Source organism: Haliotis cracherodii, unplaced genomic scaffold (assembly GCF_022045235.1).
Source record: "Haliotis cracherodii isolate W230 unplaced genomic scaffold, xgHalCrac1.p SCAF_12, whole genome shotgun sequence".
NCBI classification, from domain to species: domain Eukaryota; kingdom Metazoa; phylum Mollusca; class Gastropoda; order Lepetellida; family Haliotidae; genus Haliotis; species Haliotis cracherodii.
The window spans coordinates 40,283,983-40,304,488 of NW_027266267.1; the positions used below are offsets into that span (position 1 = coordinate 40,283,983).

General features: G+C 36.6%; 1 protein-coding gene across 1 annotated transcript in view; it reads right to left on the bottom strand.

Moving 5' to 3' along the window:
* Positions 1 to 217: 217 nt before the first annotated feature.
* The window catches only part of LOC139457380 (scavenger receptor cysteine-rich domain-containing protein DMBT1-like), a 72,484-nt gene continuing 52,195 nt past the window's right edge, over positions 218 to 20,506 (bottom strand). The window contains exons 5-7 of the mRNA XM_071238784.1: positions 14,354 to 14,686; positions 1,707 to 1,873; positions 218 to 367 (exon numbers count right to left, since the gene is read on the bottom strand). Coding sequence (XP_071094885.1) covers positions 218 to 367; positions 1,707 to 1,873; positions 14,354 to 14,686 — 650 coding nt within the window. The remainder of the gene's footprint in view (positions 368 to 1,706; positions 1,874 to 14,353; positions 14,687 to 20,506) is intronic.

A 20,506-nucleotide genomic window follows, 5' to 3' on the forward strand; every position in this document is an offset into this window, starting at 1 on the left:
AACTCATCTCTGAACAATCGGTCATAGACAATAAAGAGAGCATGCTGAAGATCTACTGCAGTCTAAGGTTACCCATGTCAGGCTGCATAAGATGTAGATGCTTTGGAAGAACACAGTTTACAGAAGACATGAAACATGTACCAGCTGTAAGGTGAAGATGAAAAGAAGTGGAAGGAGACAAATTACAAAGTAAACAAAATATCTCAACACTACATATCTACATACCTGTCCACACAACTTTAAATCCCTTCCCGACTCCCCAAGGATTCGTAGTAAACACAACCCGGTAGTACACAGCTGACTGGACAATGTAGCCCCGTCTGTCTCCACTCAGATGGGCAAGGAGGTTGTTATGAGCATCATAAACCTGCAGTTTACAAAATGAGATTGAATCCCATTTTGACTACATCCTAACTTCCCTAACTGTAGGCAAATTCGAAATACAAACCACACTCCTTCAGAAAAAATGAGCAGGATTATTACATGTGTGAATACTATAATGATCAAAATTAACATAGAATATATGAATTAAATATTAACATATGTATATGCAACAACTAAAAAATATATTATTGGGAAGTTATCAATGACTCTTGTTTTCAGTAGCATTTATCTTTTTAAATAACAAAACAATTAACACAATCAGATTGATTACAAGATAAACACATTATGTACCCATCTTCACAGCATCAGGAAACACACCTAAAATAACAATATTTGAACAAATATGTTTACACAAGCAAAATAATCTACCATTCACTAAACCGCCAGGTGCGCCCCGACCAACCTTAAGCGGACGTGGCATTTGACATGTGGCATATTTGAAAGCAGTATATGTTTCCGTAACACTTATAGATGGCTATCCAGTGAAGCCTTATTGGTAACATTCACCCGGTGTATGGCTAATATATATTTTTGCCCCTAAACAATGATACGTCTATTGTCATGTCATATGATATATGGTCTGTGGTCCAGTGATACATCATGGATGTATCATCAGGATGTATCACCACGTTATTTTGAATAGTAATCCATTTGAATGCCGTCCAAAGTGAGTGGTGTGATCAGCTGATCGTTCAATCCAGGTCGTTTTGTCGAGATTTTGCAATCGGTATTTAAAGTGTTGTTCCTTATTTTTAGATTTCACTATATTAGACATGTTACGTAGTTTAGTTCTGTACGTATCCATTGATTTAGGACTGGTTATAATTAGAACACATGCATGCATTTCAGTGCAGCGGCGACTGTGATGGTACGCAAAATATGTTCTTACATGTTCATATATGCTGCATGTAACGTTGGTCAGACAGTTGTGAATTTTGACAGAAACACAAGTATTTAGTGGGAATATTACTGAAACAGGTGAGACAAACATGTTCAGGAAATTGTGAAGAAACCGGCACGGACAAATTATGTCATCAACAACATGACATAATATAATGTAAAAAACGAGATCGAAAATAACCGAAATCATGTTAGTATTTGCGATATACATGGTTGAGTATGAAATAATTGTGTGAATGATCGTCGGCTGTTTGTTGCCATAATGTTATTTTGATTGTGTGATCATAAGCCTATCGAAATGCTTCCTAATTTTCTGTCTGTAAAGTTTTTTTCCACAAGATTAATTAATCTGGTACATTTACTTACACGCTTCATTCCATATTGGTTCTAATTGCTTTACAAATAACACAACGTTTACATACCTTGACAACATCATACCCTTCTTCCGTATTGAAATCTTCGAACACGAGAGTGACCAATGTCTCTCCTGCATCAATGATGTAGGTACAGTACAGGCCGTTGTTGTAATTGCCAGGATAGTTAGGTGAGGTGAAAGAACCAGAGGAGCCTGTGTGGCGTTCACCGCATCCTGAAGTATATACAAAAAGGCGTGTGTACATGTGATTGTTTATAATGTATCTTCCAATTGAGAAATTGGGGAAATCACTGAAATGAAAAAAATGTATAGTACGAATGGATAATATGAAAATGTTCGTCCAAAACGTAACAAAATCCCTTTCTGATGTGGAAAGATATATTTCTCTGCTAAATGCAGCATAATTAAGAATAAGTTACTCGAAGTGTAGGGGCAGTAAATTAGAGTTCAGGCTTAATGTTGACACAAAACATATCCTTATCTCACAAAAAGAAATAACTTTATTGAGGATGAATTACATGTCCTACTTATGTGTGACAGATAAAATGCTTTCAGAAATTTCAGATTGCTTGCATATCTTAAAGCAACTCCGTGAAATATTGTAATTATACTATCACCGCTGAAAACAGTGATATATCAAATAAACATGTCTATATTTGTGTAACTCTGACTAACTAAAATGTGTCTGTCTGTCTATCAGTGACCATAAACATATGCTGATTTTGTACCTGTACGGTTGATGTATTATTGGACTATGGCCTCTGATATGAAGAAAATGTATGTCTGTCAAATTTAAAATCTGTCAATTTGCATGAGGGATAAAAAGTAAATGATATCAATTTGTCAGCTACTAGCCCAAATGAACAACTATATGTAGGTAGCAGTGACCAGGAATAGCTTTCGGTAATTATTACCAAGATATAATTGGAACAGGTGACCAGAGTCTGAGTGTGACACGTGTAGTCGCTGTGCAGAGTTATGTCCCTTGACTCAATTTAATCCTTGATTGGTCAGCACAAGTATGAAAAATGCAATATGATGTCTATGACCTGGTTCACTTTTGACTCACCCTGGTGTAAATACATGTTGTTCTAACCCACGTAAGTACCAACTCACACACTCACCATGTTAATATGACTGTGCCAAAGGCAGCTATTGGAAACTTTTCCGTCATTGTCAATTGTTTCACACTTACACAAAAGCACATCGAGATGTAACCTTATAATTTCATATTAGCAATACAGTTTAGTTTCCAGAATCCTTCCGGAATTAATATGAAACCAAGTACGGGTCACTGATGTGGTTAAATCACATGACGCAAACAGGGTAGACTAACTTGTAAGGTTGGATTACATTTCACGTGTACTACTAAACTACTACATGTGTACAACTACTTTTCTTCCATACTGGAACATTTACTTTCTCTTTTCCTTAATGAAATTCAGGTTTCTTTCATAATTAAATCATAATAATCAGAAACGATCTGTAGGTGTCCTAACTATAGTAACTACCAAATCCAAAACAAATCAAAATGCCAAATGAGGCCTTGAATAAAAGGTCAATATCACAATAATAAAGAGCGGTCTGCAAAGGTAAAGGTCGCCATTTAATGTTTTCAAAGAAACCTTTCAAAAACAGTTCAATAACATTCATAGAGTGCAGTGTGTCTACTTCTTAGGGACATTTGGGCCTTGCCCTTTAGTAAATTGAGATGAGCTTTGGGATAGTTTTGCAAATGTACAAATATAGTCAATGCTTAAAGGTGAAGGGTACCAGAATAATACAACAGTTGTCAGTCGGACTACCTGGTATACCAAATGAGGGTTTCCTGATGAGATTTAGGTAGTCCAACAACATTTTACAACATAGATTAATAGTTATGAATACCTAACAGATATTTCAGCAGTAGCCAACCCACTATTTTGCTATATGAGTAAAGTGACTCCCTGTCCGACCACCCAATGAGTGCAGCTACCCAGCCAAGTCGACCAATACAAGTTAAAATATGAGTCCCATTAGTTTGCTTTATTTTTGTTTATTGTTTGTTTTATATATCCAAAGAAGATCAGAGGTAATTAGGTATAATGCCCAGTTACAGGTTTAAACTATTCAACACCATTGGATTTCAAAGTCCCAATAACCTAAAAATTTAATGGAAGACAAACCTTTAATTTACCATTAAGTGTCACACCAGTCCTTCAGAAATAAACTGAGCTCTTTTAGAAGTATATTGTTCGGATCGGCCACCAGTGTGAACTATACGTAAGTCTTTGGTTGTATATTTGAGTTTTCAGAGAGACGAAGTACTTTGAAGTTGATACATTTTGTGAGACGTAACTTTTAAAAACTTACACATGTGTTTTGCGTTAAAAAAATATTTAGCTAAAACCACTGTGTGAGCTGTTTTTACTTTCTCCCTAAAGTTTGAAAGAGTTCATCGCATCCAACAATGGATAAATAAATAAACCCACTCAATTAGCGAATCAGACAGATCTTCAAACGATTTTTATATTCTTGCTTTCTGTTGTTTTATCTGTATGTAAACAAGAATGAAATACTCATATCCCCCGCCAATATGACATGTCCGGTTGTGTGCAAGGCATTAGCTCGTGTGAACCATGTTCTCTGGACCTTTTTGTAAATGGCCTAATTGCAAGCACTAAAAAGTTATTACTGGTGTAGTTCTGCTATCTGCAATTTATGATATAATACGTAAATGTATTTGTAATAATTTGTGTTATTAATAAAACAATAATCAGAGAAAGTAAGGGAGTTCTTGCTTTACTTAGAGATCATTGTGAGCAGGGGTCATCATAAGGTGTATTGCGAAGTACAGTATCTTGTGTACAGTATTTGCTGTTGAAATATGATCCTCAATGCTATTTAACTTTGCTTCAGCGAGCACACGAATACTGTCATGTTTTAATGTTTTATTTTGCAATTTACGAGAAAAAAATTTAAGAGCTATTCCTGCCAAGTACGATAGTTGTGGCGATTATAGTTGATAACAAACCAATACCGACCGTACCATGTCCCATACTGGCTGTTGCAAGTGCAGTGTCAACTCTGTCGAGAGCATTAACAGCTCTGTGATACTTTTTATATAATCCAAGTCTAGAATCATGCTCCTTCTGTATGCGATGTTTCATGCCACTTATTTGATGAAATCGAAATCCATCAACAGTATCCATCTTTTCAGATGCTTCACCGAGCGCCGGATATGAACCCATTATGTATATTATTATATTATATAAGAGTGTTTAATTGGTCGGGCGATAATGTCTTGACAGTATACATCAGCCTGATTAGATGTATATTATAGGGCATAAATATGTAAGTAATCAAAATGCTCCCCCCATCAACTTGGACCCCCTCAAGGTTTGTAGTGAGCCCTATTCCTGACTGAATAATACTACACCGTTGACGTTCGTGTTTCTTAAGCCATTTAATTGATAGACCCGGTAATATCTCGAAGATATGTTCTGGCGCATCCCCCAACAAGAATTTCATACTAAGTGTAGCACCATCGGGTATATACTTCAAGTTATTTTTTACATCATTGAATTCAGTAACCAAATTTAAGCTGACATCTTTTAATGATGGACGACTCAATAACATATGACCTGGTACATCTGGCAGGGGAGCGACTACCACACTATTACGTTTTGAGGGAATATAAGCCCCGAGTATGAAACCACCATTTATTTTCTTAGTTAAATGATGTCCCCTACCCGTCGTTGCATACTGTGAGGCAATGATGATATTCAGGAGCCATTCGATTTTTGTTTTAAGCAAAGTCCATTTATTGTTATCGTTGCGAACAAGATCGTTTAAGTGTTTTTATGGAGTCTACTAACGTTGACATCATTTAAATCTCCTAAATAAGGTGCTGGTCCTGTGAATATAACTTCTTTCCACTTGTATACATTATCTTGTAAATGTAAAGCATATAACTTGCCCTCGACACCAGGTTTATCAAATCCTTCTGTGTCCCCAAGATCGGAAAGTGCAAATGTGTTACATTGTCTTAGCTTATGCGTTTAACCGCCTTGAAGAATCAACCATTATTTATCACATGGAGTGTCACATTTAAATATCCTATATGTACAGGTTGATGTTTTACATATAATTCAGAAATTTTGAGATCTGTTACAATACCCTGCCTTAACTTTTTATATTGTAATGATGAGTAAGATTCTCTCCTACCACAATTGTATTTTTCATCTTTGACTGGAACAGCTCTCAGCAGAGTTGAAGGACTTTCGAGTTGAATATGATCAAGATGGATGCATAACTCTTGATAGGGAACTATATCAGGTAAGTTAACTCCATGCACTGCTGCTGTGATGGGTATCACTTATCCTCTTATAAATCCAAGTGTGTTTGCCGAGCCACTTTCAAGTATCATAAAATGTGCTCCACTGCTTAAAATCAGCACCCCATATTAGACTCATTTAGTGTGAGACTAGCTCCCAAAGGCTTAAAACATTCATCATTGAGTGAGCATATGCTGTAATACCCATCAGGTATAGTACAAAGTTATATATCTAGTAAGAAGATATTACTACCTCTCGCAGCACTTGTATTGGTCCACAGTGTGTAAAAAATTATATTGCAGAGAGCAACTTGAAGTTGCCCAGCCGAGTTGTCAATAGTGTGAAACAGTTGAATAGACTGACCATTTGTTATTCCCGGGAGTGTAACATATAGAGTAAATATACAAAGAAACTATATTATAACTTTAATATGAAATCAACTTACATTACGAACCAGTCGATTTTAATAAGAGCCTCTGGTGCTAAGTTTTTTGTTCATTTCCCTGATATCTTTGAAAAATACAGGTTCACAGCAACTAGCGACAAAATGGTGCATGATTCGTTCAACAATCCAATGCAATTTTGGCAAAACCAGTTAAACTTTGCCATATTGTGTGCCACAACAGGATGAGGTGTATCTCTTTATGCCACCAGCTTTGAACTAAATAAGTCTGTTTTATCATTTCATGTATACTATCAGATTAGACGTATACTTAAAGAAATTAGTGCCCCATTACCGCAGGATCAAGCATGGAATGCATCAAATAATCCGTACAATAGGTTCGCATATGAACGTATTTGCCAGGAATTTTATGTTTCTAGGAGTAAAGATTGGTGTATTAAAGGACTTAACCATGGTGTAGGCTATTCCGTACAGTGTGCAAAAATCTGTTAAAGAAGAACGTGATGATTTACTTTAAAAAACTCATCAACCATTCAACCATTTAAGTTGTTACAGAACAACAATCTTTTTGTAAGAATGCATAATCTTTATCATGGCTGGGAACTTTCAAGTAACGATTGGAGAGGAGATCTTATGAGCTTTAAGAGTGGTTTTAGCTTATATTGTTACAAAGTTTGGGCAACACAACGGCACCGATACCGCAAACGCTTGGAATGAATGTCTTAATAACAAAACAGAAAATTATTTTACTAACCCAGGAGTTGTAAGTGTAAATTAATCAATAAGAATTTATGTATGGGCAATTCTTGGTGCACAGTCTCACACACTGACAGGAATAATTGGTTCTGGGACGGCGCTTGATGAAAAAAAAAAGTTTGTTGCAAATGTACAGGATGCTATTGCTTCACCAGTTGACAAACCATCTCCTATACAGCCTTATCAAGATGTATTACAATACGGTCAATCCAAAGTAGACTACGTTTTGGGGGCAGGACTATACATATCCCGGAGTAATATGGAACATAAGATTGGTAAAGTTGTAGGCTAAAATAATGAAATTGTTATTGCTTCAGATCAACCAAAAAACAGGTATAAAATCAGATATTAACACCGAATTAAAAACAAAAACAACAAGCATAAAATACTCACATCCCCCGCCAATATGACATGTACGGGTGTGTGCAATGTATTAACTCCTGTGAACTATGTTCACTTGGCCTTTTTGTAAATGGCCTAATTGCAGCACTTTAAAAAAGTTATTACTGGTGTTGTTTTTTCATCTGCAGTTTATGATAGAATATGTTACTGAATGTTACTGAATTTCTTTATTACAATAAGGAGCGCTGGTTTCGGTGTAGGTTCAGACACCATTATCAGGCAAGTGAAGTACATAGTATGGTTGACAAGAATATATATTGTTTATACAGTTGAGTAGGTTTAAGATCAGTCACACTGTTATATTTGTAATGAGTTGTGTTTCTGCATGAAGTTAGTCAGTGAATGCAACAACTGTGTCCATGACACTTTTGGAGGAACATACACTCAAACAATGCAGAACTTACCAACAAGAAAGGAAATGTATTCAATACTGTGAGATGACATTATGTGCCAAGTTTGGTAAAGACATATGGTTTGTTTTTAAGATCTGCTCCGGAAATGAGAACCACCGCCATTTTCAGTCTAAATCAAAGTCGCTCGCATGAAAACTAAAAAAATAAAAAAATAAAATCCCAAACTATCAAAAGGCACAAGCTCACTACTAAACCTATCTATGTGTCAAATTTGATGAAGAAATATAGTACCGTTTTCAAGATCTGCTCCGGAAACGAGGACTACCGCCATTTTCTGTCTAAATCAAAGTCGTTCCTTGGAAACTCAAAAAAATTTTTTTTTTAAATCCAAAGCTATCAAAAGGCACCAGTTCACCACTAGATCTATCTATGTGCCAAGCAGCCACACACACACACACACACACACACACACACGCACAAACACACACACACACAAACACACACACACATGCATGCATGCACGTCGCTATATAAGTGCAATAATCTTGGACGCGACGTTAAACCCAATTTCACCTCACCTCATCTCATTCCTGGAAATTTAGCAATTTCCTTAGCTATAACATTTATGTCTAAATGCTCATGTAGACAGAGACCCAAATGTTTATAGACATGACCATATTATATTCTACGCAAATGTCTCCACATTTAAAAACAAAGCTAGATCGAGTCTTTGAAGGGCATTAAGAAGTGGTGCACTTAAGGGAAAACATTATGGATGTCAACGTCACATTATGAGGAACACAACGTTTCGGAGTATATACTTACTCCTTCACCTGGTGAATATTAAATGCCATGAGGCAGAGAACATATATATGTACCTGTAAGAACAACACAAGTAAAAGGATAGCAAAGAAGGAAACGTAACAAGGGAAGCCAACAGATAATAGGCGGTAATTACCACAACCTCCCGTTTGCCCATTGTCCATTTCCCATTACCAATCATTCATAAGTAAGGTTTGGGCTTTAATTTATCCATTGATAATCAACCATCAACGTCTATTATCTCAACCCTAAAAAGTACGAGAATCTGTACTTTACTGAGAAAGTGTTATCCAAATATAACATTTGTTACAGTTGACCACTTTCTTCATGGCATTAAGTGTTCAAAGCCTTCGGCCATGGGAGCCGTGCCATTTTTCACTTGTCAGAGGAGAACACAAAATACGTGATCTGGACCAACAGTTGTCACCAAACCAGACAACGTTGGTCTTTGACTGATTGTGGCGTAAAACACACTGATTCATTTACTTGTATTGGAAATTGAATGTTAATCCTAATTGTTATTGATGAACACGTAATATATTTTAAAGCAATAATACAGTGACTAGTAACTACAACTTTATGTGAGCACGAGTAGCTCTGTTGGAATGAGATGAATAAGCGTTATAAAGTTGTAAGCTTCTTCACAACCGCGAAACTATGAATTGACTTTATTAGTTAATTGAAAAAAGAGAAAGTGACCTAAAATAGCCAAATATCATACGATTTCACTTGTCCACCATCTTGGATGCAAGGCGAAAACATTTCAGTGCGTTTGAAGTTACTGAGAATGCCCCCTGCAGAGTTGGACGAACATTCTGCGGTGGAACAGCGGAGTTGACCAGAGGCCATCAACAGTAATCAAACCTCACAGCATTGGTCTATGACTGACTGTGGCGTCAAAACAAACTCATTCATTTACTTGAATTGAATGTTCATCTTAATTGTTATGGATAGTCACGGAGTCAGGTCCAATAAGCTTCGAGCAGGAACACCAGCGTAAGTCAGTACAAGATTGAAAACTGCCCCATAATTATGTATGACAAGCTAGTCGGGTATAACATGTAAATGTGAAAACAAAGTTATTTAAATGAAAAGCAAAACTGATGAAAGTTACCAATAAACGTGTATAAGTGTTATTTCGTCACTGCACAAATAATGAGGGTTTGTCTTTGTATTAACATTCAAATACGTTATATCTGTATTAGCGATATTGTCTATGCTCCATCGGTGCATAAGCGATTGCCTTACTATTTCGTAGTATAAATATTGCAAGAAATTGTATTGCTGAAGACATCATTTTTACGATGCATCATGTCTGCATCAGCGCTTGATAACAGCCTTGTTTTTGGGTGTTCCCATTGTTGAAACTGCTGCTCTTGATATTGTTGATTAAACTTTGATACTATGAACAGTAAAAGGTTATATGAGAGTATGACTTTAGAACGGTAACATGCGTTAATGTATATATGATGTTTTATAGGATGACATATTATTAGAACAATGAGTAGTACGTCCAGATTAGTGTATAGGCAATATTTAATAATTAAATTCAACAACTCTCCTTTTAAGTCTTTTTTTCCTGACTTGAAAGGAAATGCAAGAACACAATCGTGCAGAATACAATGTATAATTCTGGTTCAAAGAATAGCTTTATCTCTGAATTTCCCATATCACTGGGGCTCCTCTTCAATTTAAATGGAGTTACTTGTTTGCTTCAAAACTATACAGTTTCAGAGGCTAAGCATTAGTCTGAATAGACATCACCAGTTTGGAATTTGAAACTAATCTGTTTACATTTTCAGGACACTGCTTAAGTGTCATGTACAAATGAGAAAGTAGAATCCAGTCAATTAATGTCCAAATAACGTCGTTTTTCCGTCCAATGACCATATACAGAAAAAAACGACGTTTTTGTGTTTGCGGTGTTCTGTGTGTTTACATATGTCCAGCCGGAGAGATTGCCCTGGTATGATAACAGAGATAGACAAAATCGGGTGGAGATTTTGCTGTATTTTTTATTGAGTTCACTGGAAGAGTACCCAGCTGTTACTTCTAATATGTTTACAGTAACAGGACACTGCTTAAATGTCATGTACAAAGGGGAAAGGAGAATCACGTCAAATAGGCGGACGAACCTTGAAACTTTTTATAAACATTAAAATAAGCAATATCGGAAAATGTATATGCACATGATATCTGGCAATATACAACAAGATCACCTCCTACAAAAATAAGTTTTAAAAGCTGGTTGATATTCGTATGCGTATTTGACGATTATTTAACTTGCGAAAGTATAAATCCTTTTCCTGTACTCAGACGTTCCTGAGCCTTGAGCTTTCCTAATTATTTTGACTAAAATTATTACCGTTCTCATTGTATTAGTTAATGTGAAATGCGTCCCGATCAAGTACGTGCCCTAAATTTAAGCGACATTATACGATTCCGAGCTTATCACGAGACTGTGTTTATGAATCATTGTCAAACAACAGTATTTTGAAGTTGATACATTTTGTGAGACGTAACTTTTAAAAACTTACACACATTGAAAGTATGTGTTTTGTGTTAAATATATATTTTGCTAGAACCACTGTGTGAGCTGTTTTTACTTTCTCCCTAAAGTTTGAAAGAGTTCATCGTATCCAACAATGGAAAAATAAGTAAACCCACTCAATTAGCGAATCAGACAGATCTTTAAACGATTTTTATATTCTTGCTTTCTGTTGTTTTATCTGTATGTAAACAAGCATGAAATACTCATATCCCCCGCCAATATGACAGGTCCGGTAGTGTGCAATGCATTAGCGCCTGTGAACTAAGTTCACTGGACTTTTTAGTAATGGTCTAATTGCAGCACTAAAATAGTTATTACTGGTCTTGTTTTGCCATCTGCAGTTTATGATAGAATACGTAACTCTCTTTGTAATGAGTAAGGATGAGACATATGGACGAACAACTTCTTTATTACAATTAGGAGTAACATTTTCGGTGTAGGTTCAAACACCGTTATCAAGCAAGTGAAGTACAGAATATGGTTGACAAGAATATATACAGGATAGGATGCAATGCAGTGTTTATACAGTTGAGTAGGTTTAAGATGCATTCACAGTTGTATTTGTAATGAGATGTGTTATAACTTAAATAATAATCAGAGAAGTAAGGGAGTACTTAGAGATCATTGAGAGCAGGGGTCACTATGAGGTGTACTGAGAAGTACAGCACCAATCATCTGATGATCTGAGTAGTAGACTGGAGTCTTGAATCCTACAGCACTGGCATGATCAGTAAACAACAAGTCCAGTGTAGCTCCTAGACAGTGAGTTGAAGAGTGAATGAGTTGAGTGAATGAGTTGAGTGTCAAGTGGTATACATCTCAATTAGGTTATAATGGTAACGGTTCTTAGACAACCCTGTGTAGATGTTTTTGTAGAATATGTAAACGGTTTCTGAGTAATGCTCTTGCTAAGGAAACATTCGTAAAAACTCACAAACTATCAAAAGGCATGGTTTTCAACATCTGCTCCGGAAACGAGGACTACCGCCATTTTTTAGCCTAAGTCAAAGTCTTTGCCATGGAAACTCGAAAAATAATGTTTTCAAAAATCCCAAACTATCAAAAGGCACCATTTCACCACAAGACCTATATATATGCCACGTTTGGTTAAGATATCTCTCACGGTTTTTGTGTTCTGCACCGGAAACGAAATGCGACGGACAGACGGACGGACGGACGGCACCTATTCCTATATACCCCTTCCACTTCGTGGCGGGGGATAATAATGGTGCCATTAAATCTAGGAAACACTATGCGAAGTCGCGCATGCACAGAACGGAAAATTTGCACATGGCATTAACAAATCCGCATGCGCAGAACGATTGATTTCAGTACTTCCGCTAAGCGCTTCGAGTACAGCATCAGACTCGGGCCTGTAATATAGCACACAAGAACTGACCAATGAAATCTGTGAAGTAGGAATACCGGTAGACGCTGTTGTTTGATTGACAATGTCAATCAAGAAAGGGAGGAACTTGATGATATGGTTCTGTCCCAGTAAATTCCGATGTCAAATAAGGAAGTTAATTGGACGGAAAAACGATGGTTTGAAAACGTCCAAATAACGTCGTTTTTCAGTTCAATGACCAAAGAAACGACGTTTTTTGTGTGTGCAGTGTGAAGAAATGGTGATAATGTTGGCTTTAGGTAGCTTGATTATAATTGCTAGTTTGACTTGAGACCCACTGCCGATGTGCAGCTGGCTGCGGCAGGGAAAGGTAATTCTAATAACAACCACCGGACGGTTATACATTTTCATGTTAGGTCATGAGAAAATATTGCTGTTATTGTTTATGTTAATCTCCATAATATTTATGTCACTACATCAAGATATGGAACTCATATAGTATTTTTTCCTTATCTAGCTTAGTGACATAAGTATTATGAATTTCCTTTACATATGTACTCCTTACGTACTCCATAACTTCTAGAATGCCAAACAGTACTTAATCTAGAGTCATCTTTATGGAGGTGTTCCTTCGAATTTCAATAATTTCATAAAACATGGTTGGGGTATATCTCTTGCTGCTGTTAAAAAATCATAATACTTAAATCATGAAAGTGTCGATCCAGGAAGAAAAAAGAAAGAAAGTTGGCCTAGTTGATAAAAAAGCATCACAAGAGTTTGTGTTTAACGTGCTACAGTCATGTTGTTACATACGATAATGAGCATGTTAAAATCACTTGAAGTCGACAACTGACAGGGTGAGGCAGGCTGACTGCCATGGCTTGCAACTTGCTGCCATGGAAGGATCTGATAAGAATAGCAGTTGCCCTGTCGCGGTATGCAGGATCTGTATTCCATAATTAAGGAATGCACTGAAAGATTTTCTTGTTTTACGGATACAACTCTGGTGTTACGCTGACAGGATCTTATGCCATATGAAACAGGTATATGTATAGTTCAACAAACTGGAATAAGAAGAATTTCTTGGGATGTTTTTTACATTAAACCAAGAGTATCTCACGGTTCAGAATTGTTTATAATCGTGTTTAACATTAAAGATTGGTGACTGTCCTCTTGTTGTTTGTTTTACCTAATGACAGCAATCGGTGTGAATGTGTATATAAAATGGAACTCATTTCAGGAATTTTTGAATGAAACAGAAATATTGAAGTAAGAAGTTTAACTGACATGTAAGTATTACAAGCAAATTCAAGAAAAGTCATGATTGTGGATTATACCTTTCTAAATCCTTATCATGACCTTTTCATTGTTGTAGAGCAGTCAAAAGTAACATTTACAAGCACATTCAGGGTGTAGCAATCATATTGGCAATGATAGTTCCTTGACCAACGAAAAGTAAACACATGCAATAACAGTGTCAGAGCTATGCAGAAAGTTGTCTCTATTTGAACAACACCACATGTACATTGGAACTTCATTTCCAATAAATCAAAAATATATCCATATATGTGTTCGTCAAGGTATTTAACAGTTTCTAAAATGTCATAACACATACATTGTGAGAAAGCTAATCAAGATGTCAAGGTTATCAAACAGTATGAATATCAAAGTGATTTTTCAGACATTTGGTAGACAACAGATACGTATCAGACAGTAGACGGAACTTTCTGAATATTACTTACCCTGCACTACCAGCTTCTGTCCACAGTCAGGGATGATTGGTCCCCCTGATCCTGGTGAGCCTCTGTAACACTTGTAATGACCTGCGTCTTCCCAACTTACATCAGAGAGCAGGAATCTAAACAAACCAGTTCCCGATGATGACACTTTTCCAATGAATCTCACTCTAGATGTGAACTTGTCACTGGCAGCTCTGACATCATTATATCCTGTAACGTGAAGAAGGCATGTCTTTGTCTCACTGTTGCACACACTGAACTCCCTGGTCCCAGGATCCGGGAGAGTCCATGACAACGTCGCATAGCTGCCGACCCTGACATGCTCAGTGGTAGGCACTGGAAAAGAGAAGATTTATGAAAGATTGACAGAGGTAGGCTTGCAAACATGTATCACTTATTAAACAAGAGTGTGACTTATTTATGAAAGTTTGTTTGCAACAGCAAACGCAAAACATCACATTCAGTAAGGTCAATGCTCCAGCAGTGTACCTTGTATACATGTAACATCGAACTTATTACAGTAAAACATCATATACACTAACAAAAATGTCAGAGCACACATAAAAGACAAACACGTGAATAAGACTATATATGTGGCAGTGTTGTTTTTACGGGCACTCTCTGTATTTTGCATATTTTTACATATTGTATTGAAATGATGTTTTGGCCTTTTAATGTAGCTGTTGTACTCTACAATGCTTCTTTCAGCAGAATATGAACTTAACCTATGCGCTTTTTTTAATCGACTGCATATGAGAGCCTGAGCATAAGCAATAATTAGTTGTGGTGTATGGCAGGTAGGCTTGGTCATTCTATAATGTTTTCTGTTGTTTCTTTGTTTAAGTCAGCTTACACCTGATTGTTCCAGTCTAGACATCCTAGCACTTCACATGCACACCAACCGTATTGAGTGACCACAAGCGTCCTTTTCGTGGATTTTAAGTTGATCACTGAGATCCTGCTTACAAGTTAGTGAATATTATATGCGTATTATTATGTATTTGAATTTATGTATTCAGTTATCTTATGACACTGTTTAAATATGTATATAAATTGTCAGTTGTTACGTGAATATGTTAACACAGAAATCTGTACGTACAAGAACTTAGTGTGAAACCAACAAGCAACCAACAAATGGAGTACAATCAACAGATGTATTACAAAATTACCTAGGTTTACAAATCAATACAAATTACTGCACAGCAAATACAATGGCAGTACACAATATAGTGGCAGTACAAAATTGAATGACAGTATATAATATGATTGCACTGGTCAGTATCAAATACAAAAATACAGTGGTGATAGCAAAAGTCAATGATAATATTATATGCACTCAGTGGTGACAGTGGTCGAGCTTCCAAGAAAGGTAAAGGCAGGGAATCAGGGATGATGATATTCACAAGAAAGCTCGTCTTGATGTAATGAAATGTGTGAAAGAGGTACGAGAGGCACGCTCTTGTCCCCTTATATACAGTCTACTAGCTACTGAAAACTTCCACACATTGCCCTCACAACATATAATATTCCACATATTTCTATAACACCCTCTCCAAGTCAACGTATTCCGAAAGTTTACACATGACACTATCATCTAAAGTATCTTCCTAAAAAATGCTTACATTAAACAGTACTACATTTCTGACGACTAATCACTGTCCAAATACAATGCAATGAGCTTTTACCGAATTACAACATAAACAAAGTAACACAGTTACACAAAAAAAATACACTGCCATATAACACAGAATGCATTTAGTTTTATTATCGCACTGTTTGAATATTTGTCAAAATTGTCAGTTTATATTGTTGAGGCCAGTAACACAAAGTAGAGACAATTTATGTAGAAAAACTTCTTTATTTACCAAACCAGCTATCAACCTTTCTTCTGTCCAATGAATGTATTAGCCCCAATTTCACGGTCAGTTCCTGATCTTCCTTTCAAGACATGAATGTTGCATGACGAGCACAAGTTCATTCCCCTAACACGCGTTGAGAACGCATGTAACACGCATGTGACACGGGTGCTCAACCGGTTGCACACGGATTGAGCACCCGTTGAATACGCGTGTGCAACAGGTGTGCAGCGCGTGTGCAACCCTTACAGCACGCGTGGGTCACTCGTTGCACACGCGTGTGTCAAATGTGTAACACGGGATCGGGTTTCAGTTGAAGTTTACAAATATATCAAATGAATAATAAGAAAAAACAAAACAGTGAGTGAGCTGTGAATCTTGAGTTAATGTGTGAGATGCAGCAATCCTGGTGATCATTTATTCCCACTACATGTTATGTCTTATGACCTCTATTATCCCTGCTGACGCTATCATAATGTTCAAGTTCAGTCTGTCACACCAAGCGTGAAAAAGCATTATACATGACGCATATACATTTTTGTAGATATGAAACATTCTGGTTAATTGTGGATACACTGGGCACGCATACAAAATAACCTGTGACCGATAAATTGGTGCCTTGATATGCAGCAAGAAAGAATCTTGTTTCTTTCCAGGCCATCCTGGTCATCATTTACTCCTACTACATGAATGGTTAGAGGCAAGATCAAAGGCGCCGCCCAGCATTTATTAGACAACAAACAGGGTTGTTCGTTCTGCTTTGAACCACCATCCCCACCCTGTCGGTAGGGATTATCGATGCGCACATAACTGTGTCTAGTCTACCGCGGGGTTTGATGCGGTGTCAGTGTCAAATGTTTTTTGTTTTTTTTATAGTTTTGCATATATTCGTTGTATATCGTATATTTTTGTTACTAACTGTCCTCTTATTTGCTTAAAGAAAACGGTTATTACCAACAGTAAGTCAGCCAGCTGGAAGATCCACTGCCTGCTACATTCCTTATATAGGCTAAACGGTCCTGTTTGTGTGTACTAGACGTAACATACAAAGACATTTTGCGAGGGCGTAACATTAAAGTAGATACACGAGAGTTAGGACACTGGCTGTGTAACACCAAGACATGCGCTTTGAAATCAGTCACTGACAGGAGAGATGAGGTTAATTAAACACACAATTTTGCTTTCATATCAAGCATTATGAGAACTAGGGTGCCAATATGCAAATATTACACGCATTCACACACGGAAGAAATTTATAGTTGATATAGTATATGTTTTTATTAATCTGAACACATGTATATCAACAATAAGCAAATAAACAAGTCCATGGAAAATGCTTTGTTGTACGTTAATGTTTTCACTTTGACATAATATATCGTAACAGAGTAAGAGAGGGTTTGAGATTCCTCTTGAAAGTACTAAAACAACTGTTGTTTACTGAACAGAGTTTTTTTATGATAAAAACATTGACAATTAATTACTTCTCTTATTTTCCACTGTAGTTCACTTCAAATTTATTCTCTGTTTCTAAACTGTTAAGAAAAACGTTAACATGATCACAAGGTAATGAGCCTGTTGACTAAAAGGAGTTTGTGTGTTTTATAGGTTTAGAATTTTAGGGTTTATTGGCAGCTTGTTTCTTGTACATTTATTTTTAAATGCGGCCAAGTAGGCCTGTTTTGATGAGATATATGCCTAGTTCTTTAAAGGTTTGTAAGTCATTTAGGGGATTTAGTACCGTTGCTAGTGTCATTTGATTGTTGCAATTTAGTGTGGGTTGGAGTGTTGTTCTGTTTTGCTGGTAATGTGTGCGATATAGTATTACGTGTTCAGGCGTTTCTTTTAAGTTGCAGTGTAGGTGGGAGTTTCACTAAGTGTGGCCTGTTTGTAGTTTACTTATTACTCTGTCATTTTTGAATTATATTTAATGCATTCTGCAGTACATTTTTAGCCATGTTTAAGCTTCTGGTGTGGAAAAAACCACAGGGATAGTATTCAAACACAGAAATATGCGTGCAAACACCTCCAAACTAAACCAAAAACCAAAAAAGAAGCCAAATTTCGTGGACCTATCTTTGACTAACACCTCACCTCGGGTGCTCACATTAAAAACCTAACAAATAGATGCACTAAAGACCTAAACGCACTTCGCTGCCTGACAGGTTCCAACTGGGGGGCCTCCAAGGAGACCCTACTATCACTTCACAAATCACTAATTAGATCAAAAATATGGATGCCAAATATACAACACCTTAAACTCCTCATTAAGCGATAAACTAAACTCAATTCAATATCAAGCACTTAAGATAATCACACGCACTCAGCATGGCACGCGAACATATGGATCTACACCAAGAACATCTAACAATAAATTACTGGGCCTCAACCCAACAAAAACAACAAATCCAACAGATCCATAAAACTAACATAAGCCCCAGACTCCAAGCTTTAGCTCGCAAAAACCCTCCATTGACACCAATCAACGCATAATAAATTACCTAAATATACACAACCTAAATAACCTACAGTTAAACACAGCACCTTCACACCCAACCTCCAAACACCCAAAATCGCAATATCTCTCTCCACCAAACTAAGTAAAGAAACTGATCCAAATACCGCTAAATCCATCACACTAGCATACATTCATGAACAATGGCCAAATTAGTGTCACATGTACACAGACGGCTCCTTTGACCCGGGCTCAAAACGCACAGGATTCGGCATCCATATCAACAAACCCCCAAAAGAAACACAATCCTATAGGCTCCCTAATAATCAATCAATTTTCACAGCCGAATTAATGGGGATAGTAACAGCCATGCACAGCGATCAAATAAATATACCCCCCAAAAATCCTTTCAGACTCAATAAGTGGGCTCCAGTGCAAAAAAACACACAAAAAAAGCGCCCAAAACTAATACAACATAATTAAAATCGCCAACAATCTACGTAAACTAGGTAAAGACAAAGAAATATTTTTGATCCCTGCTCACGTAAGAGTGTTTGGCAACGAACACGCAGACAAAGCAGCCAAATCAGCACTAAAATTAGAAGTAAGCATCAACCTACCAATATCAAAAAACGAAATTGACAGTATCACAAAGAAGAAAATCTTCCAAAAGTGGCAAAATAACTATCAGAAATATGATTGCAAACTAAAACACCTGCTTCAAAAGCCACTCAAAAAAAAAAATGACAGAGTAATGACTAAACTACAAACAGTGAAGTACAAAGTCATAAACATTTAGGAATTACACTTCAATCTGATTGTTCATGGAAAATACACATTAACGAAATTATTAGAGTGAGTGAGTGAGTTAATATTTAAAGTCACATCGGCAATATTTTAGCCATATCGTGACTAAGCAATTTATACAGAAAAACAACAGTAATTTAGCCTATATAAAAACCTGTCAGCAAAGGACAGTAAAATTACTAGACTTATCACAGATATCAATTGGTTTTTAAAACTAGTATGTGACCATAAAAAGCTATTACTAACGAGAACAATACGTTGTAAAAACTGGCTATAGATCGCCAGCAATTGAAGGTACATCACCATACTAGGGGCCATGGGGACTTATAGTACCTTTGCTACCTACATGGACCCCAGCAGGATTTATACCATCCCTTCAGTCGCTGGCGATTGTATGCAAGTTTAGCCATTGATTAAAACTAACAAATATACTACGATTTAAAACCGATGGAAGAATAAATCTACTTTGAATGACGTGGTCGTACATACCCTCTCAAGGGGACAATCATTTTACATTACTTCAACCCCCGTCGAGGATACAGCCACTAACAATCTCAGTTATTACATTTATTCTGTCAATTATAAAAAAAGTATATTATATACACAACATATTAATCAAAATGTATAGTACAATTCAATTTCTTTTAAAAAACCAATAACTAAATGAGAACTGATATTAAACAGATTCTTTACAGATGAAACATTGAAATAAGTATCCCTTGTGATGGCAAAATCAATACAGTCAAGCAGGACATGCTTGACTGTGATTCGTTCATCACAGGGGATACAAAACGGAGGATCTTCACCTTGTAACAAATACTCATGTGTATATCTGAAAAACGGCCAATACGACATCGTTGCATAACAACCTCTTCAAATCTGGACTGACAACCCAAGTAGGTGTAACCGATATTTGGTTTAATTTCATGTAATTTATTTATACCTACTTGGTTGTCCCACATCTTTTGCATTAGATCTCGGATGTAAGATCTAATCACGGGTTTAAAATCAGTGTACGGGATCTGAAGTGGTGTCACAGAT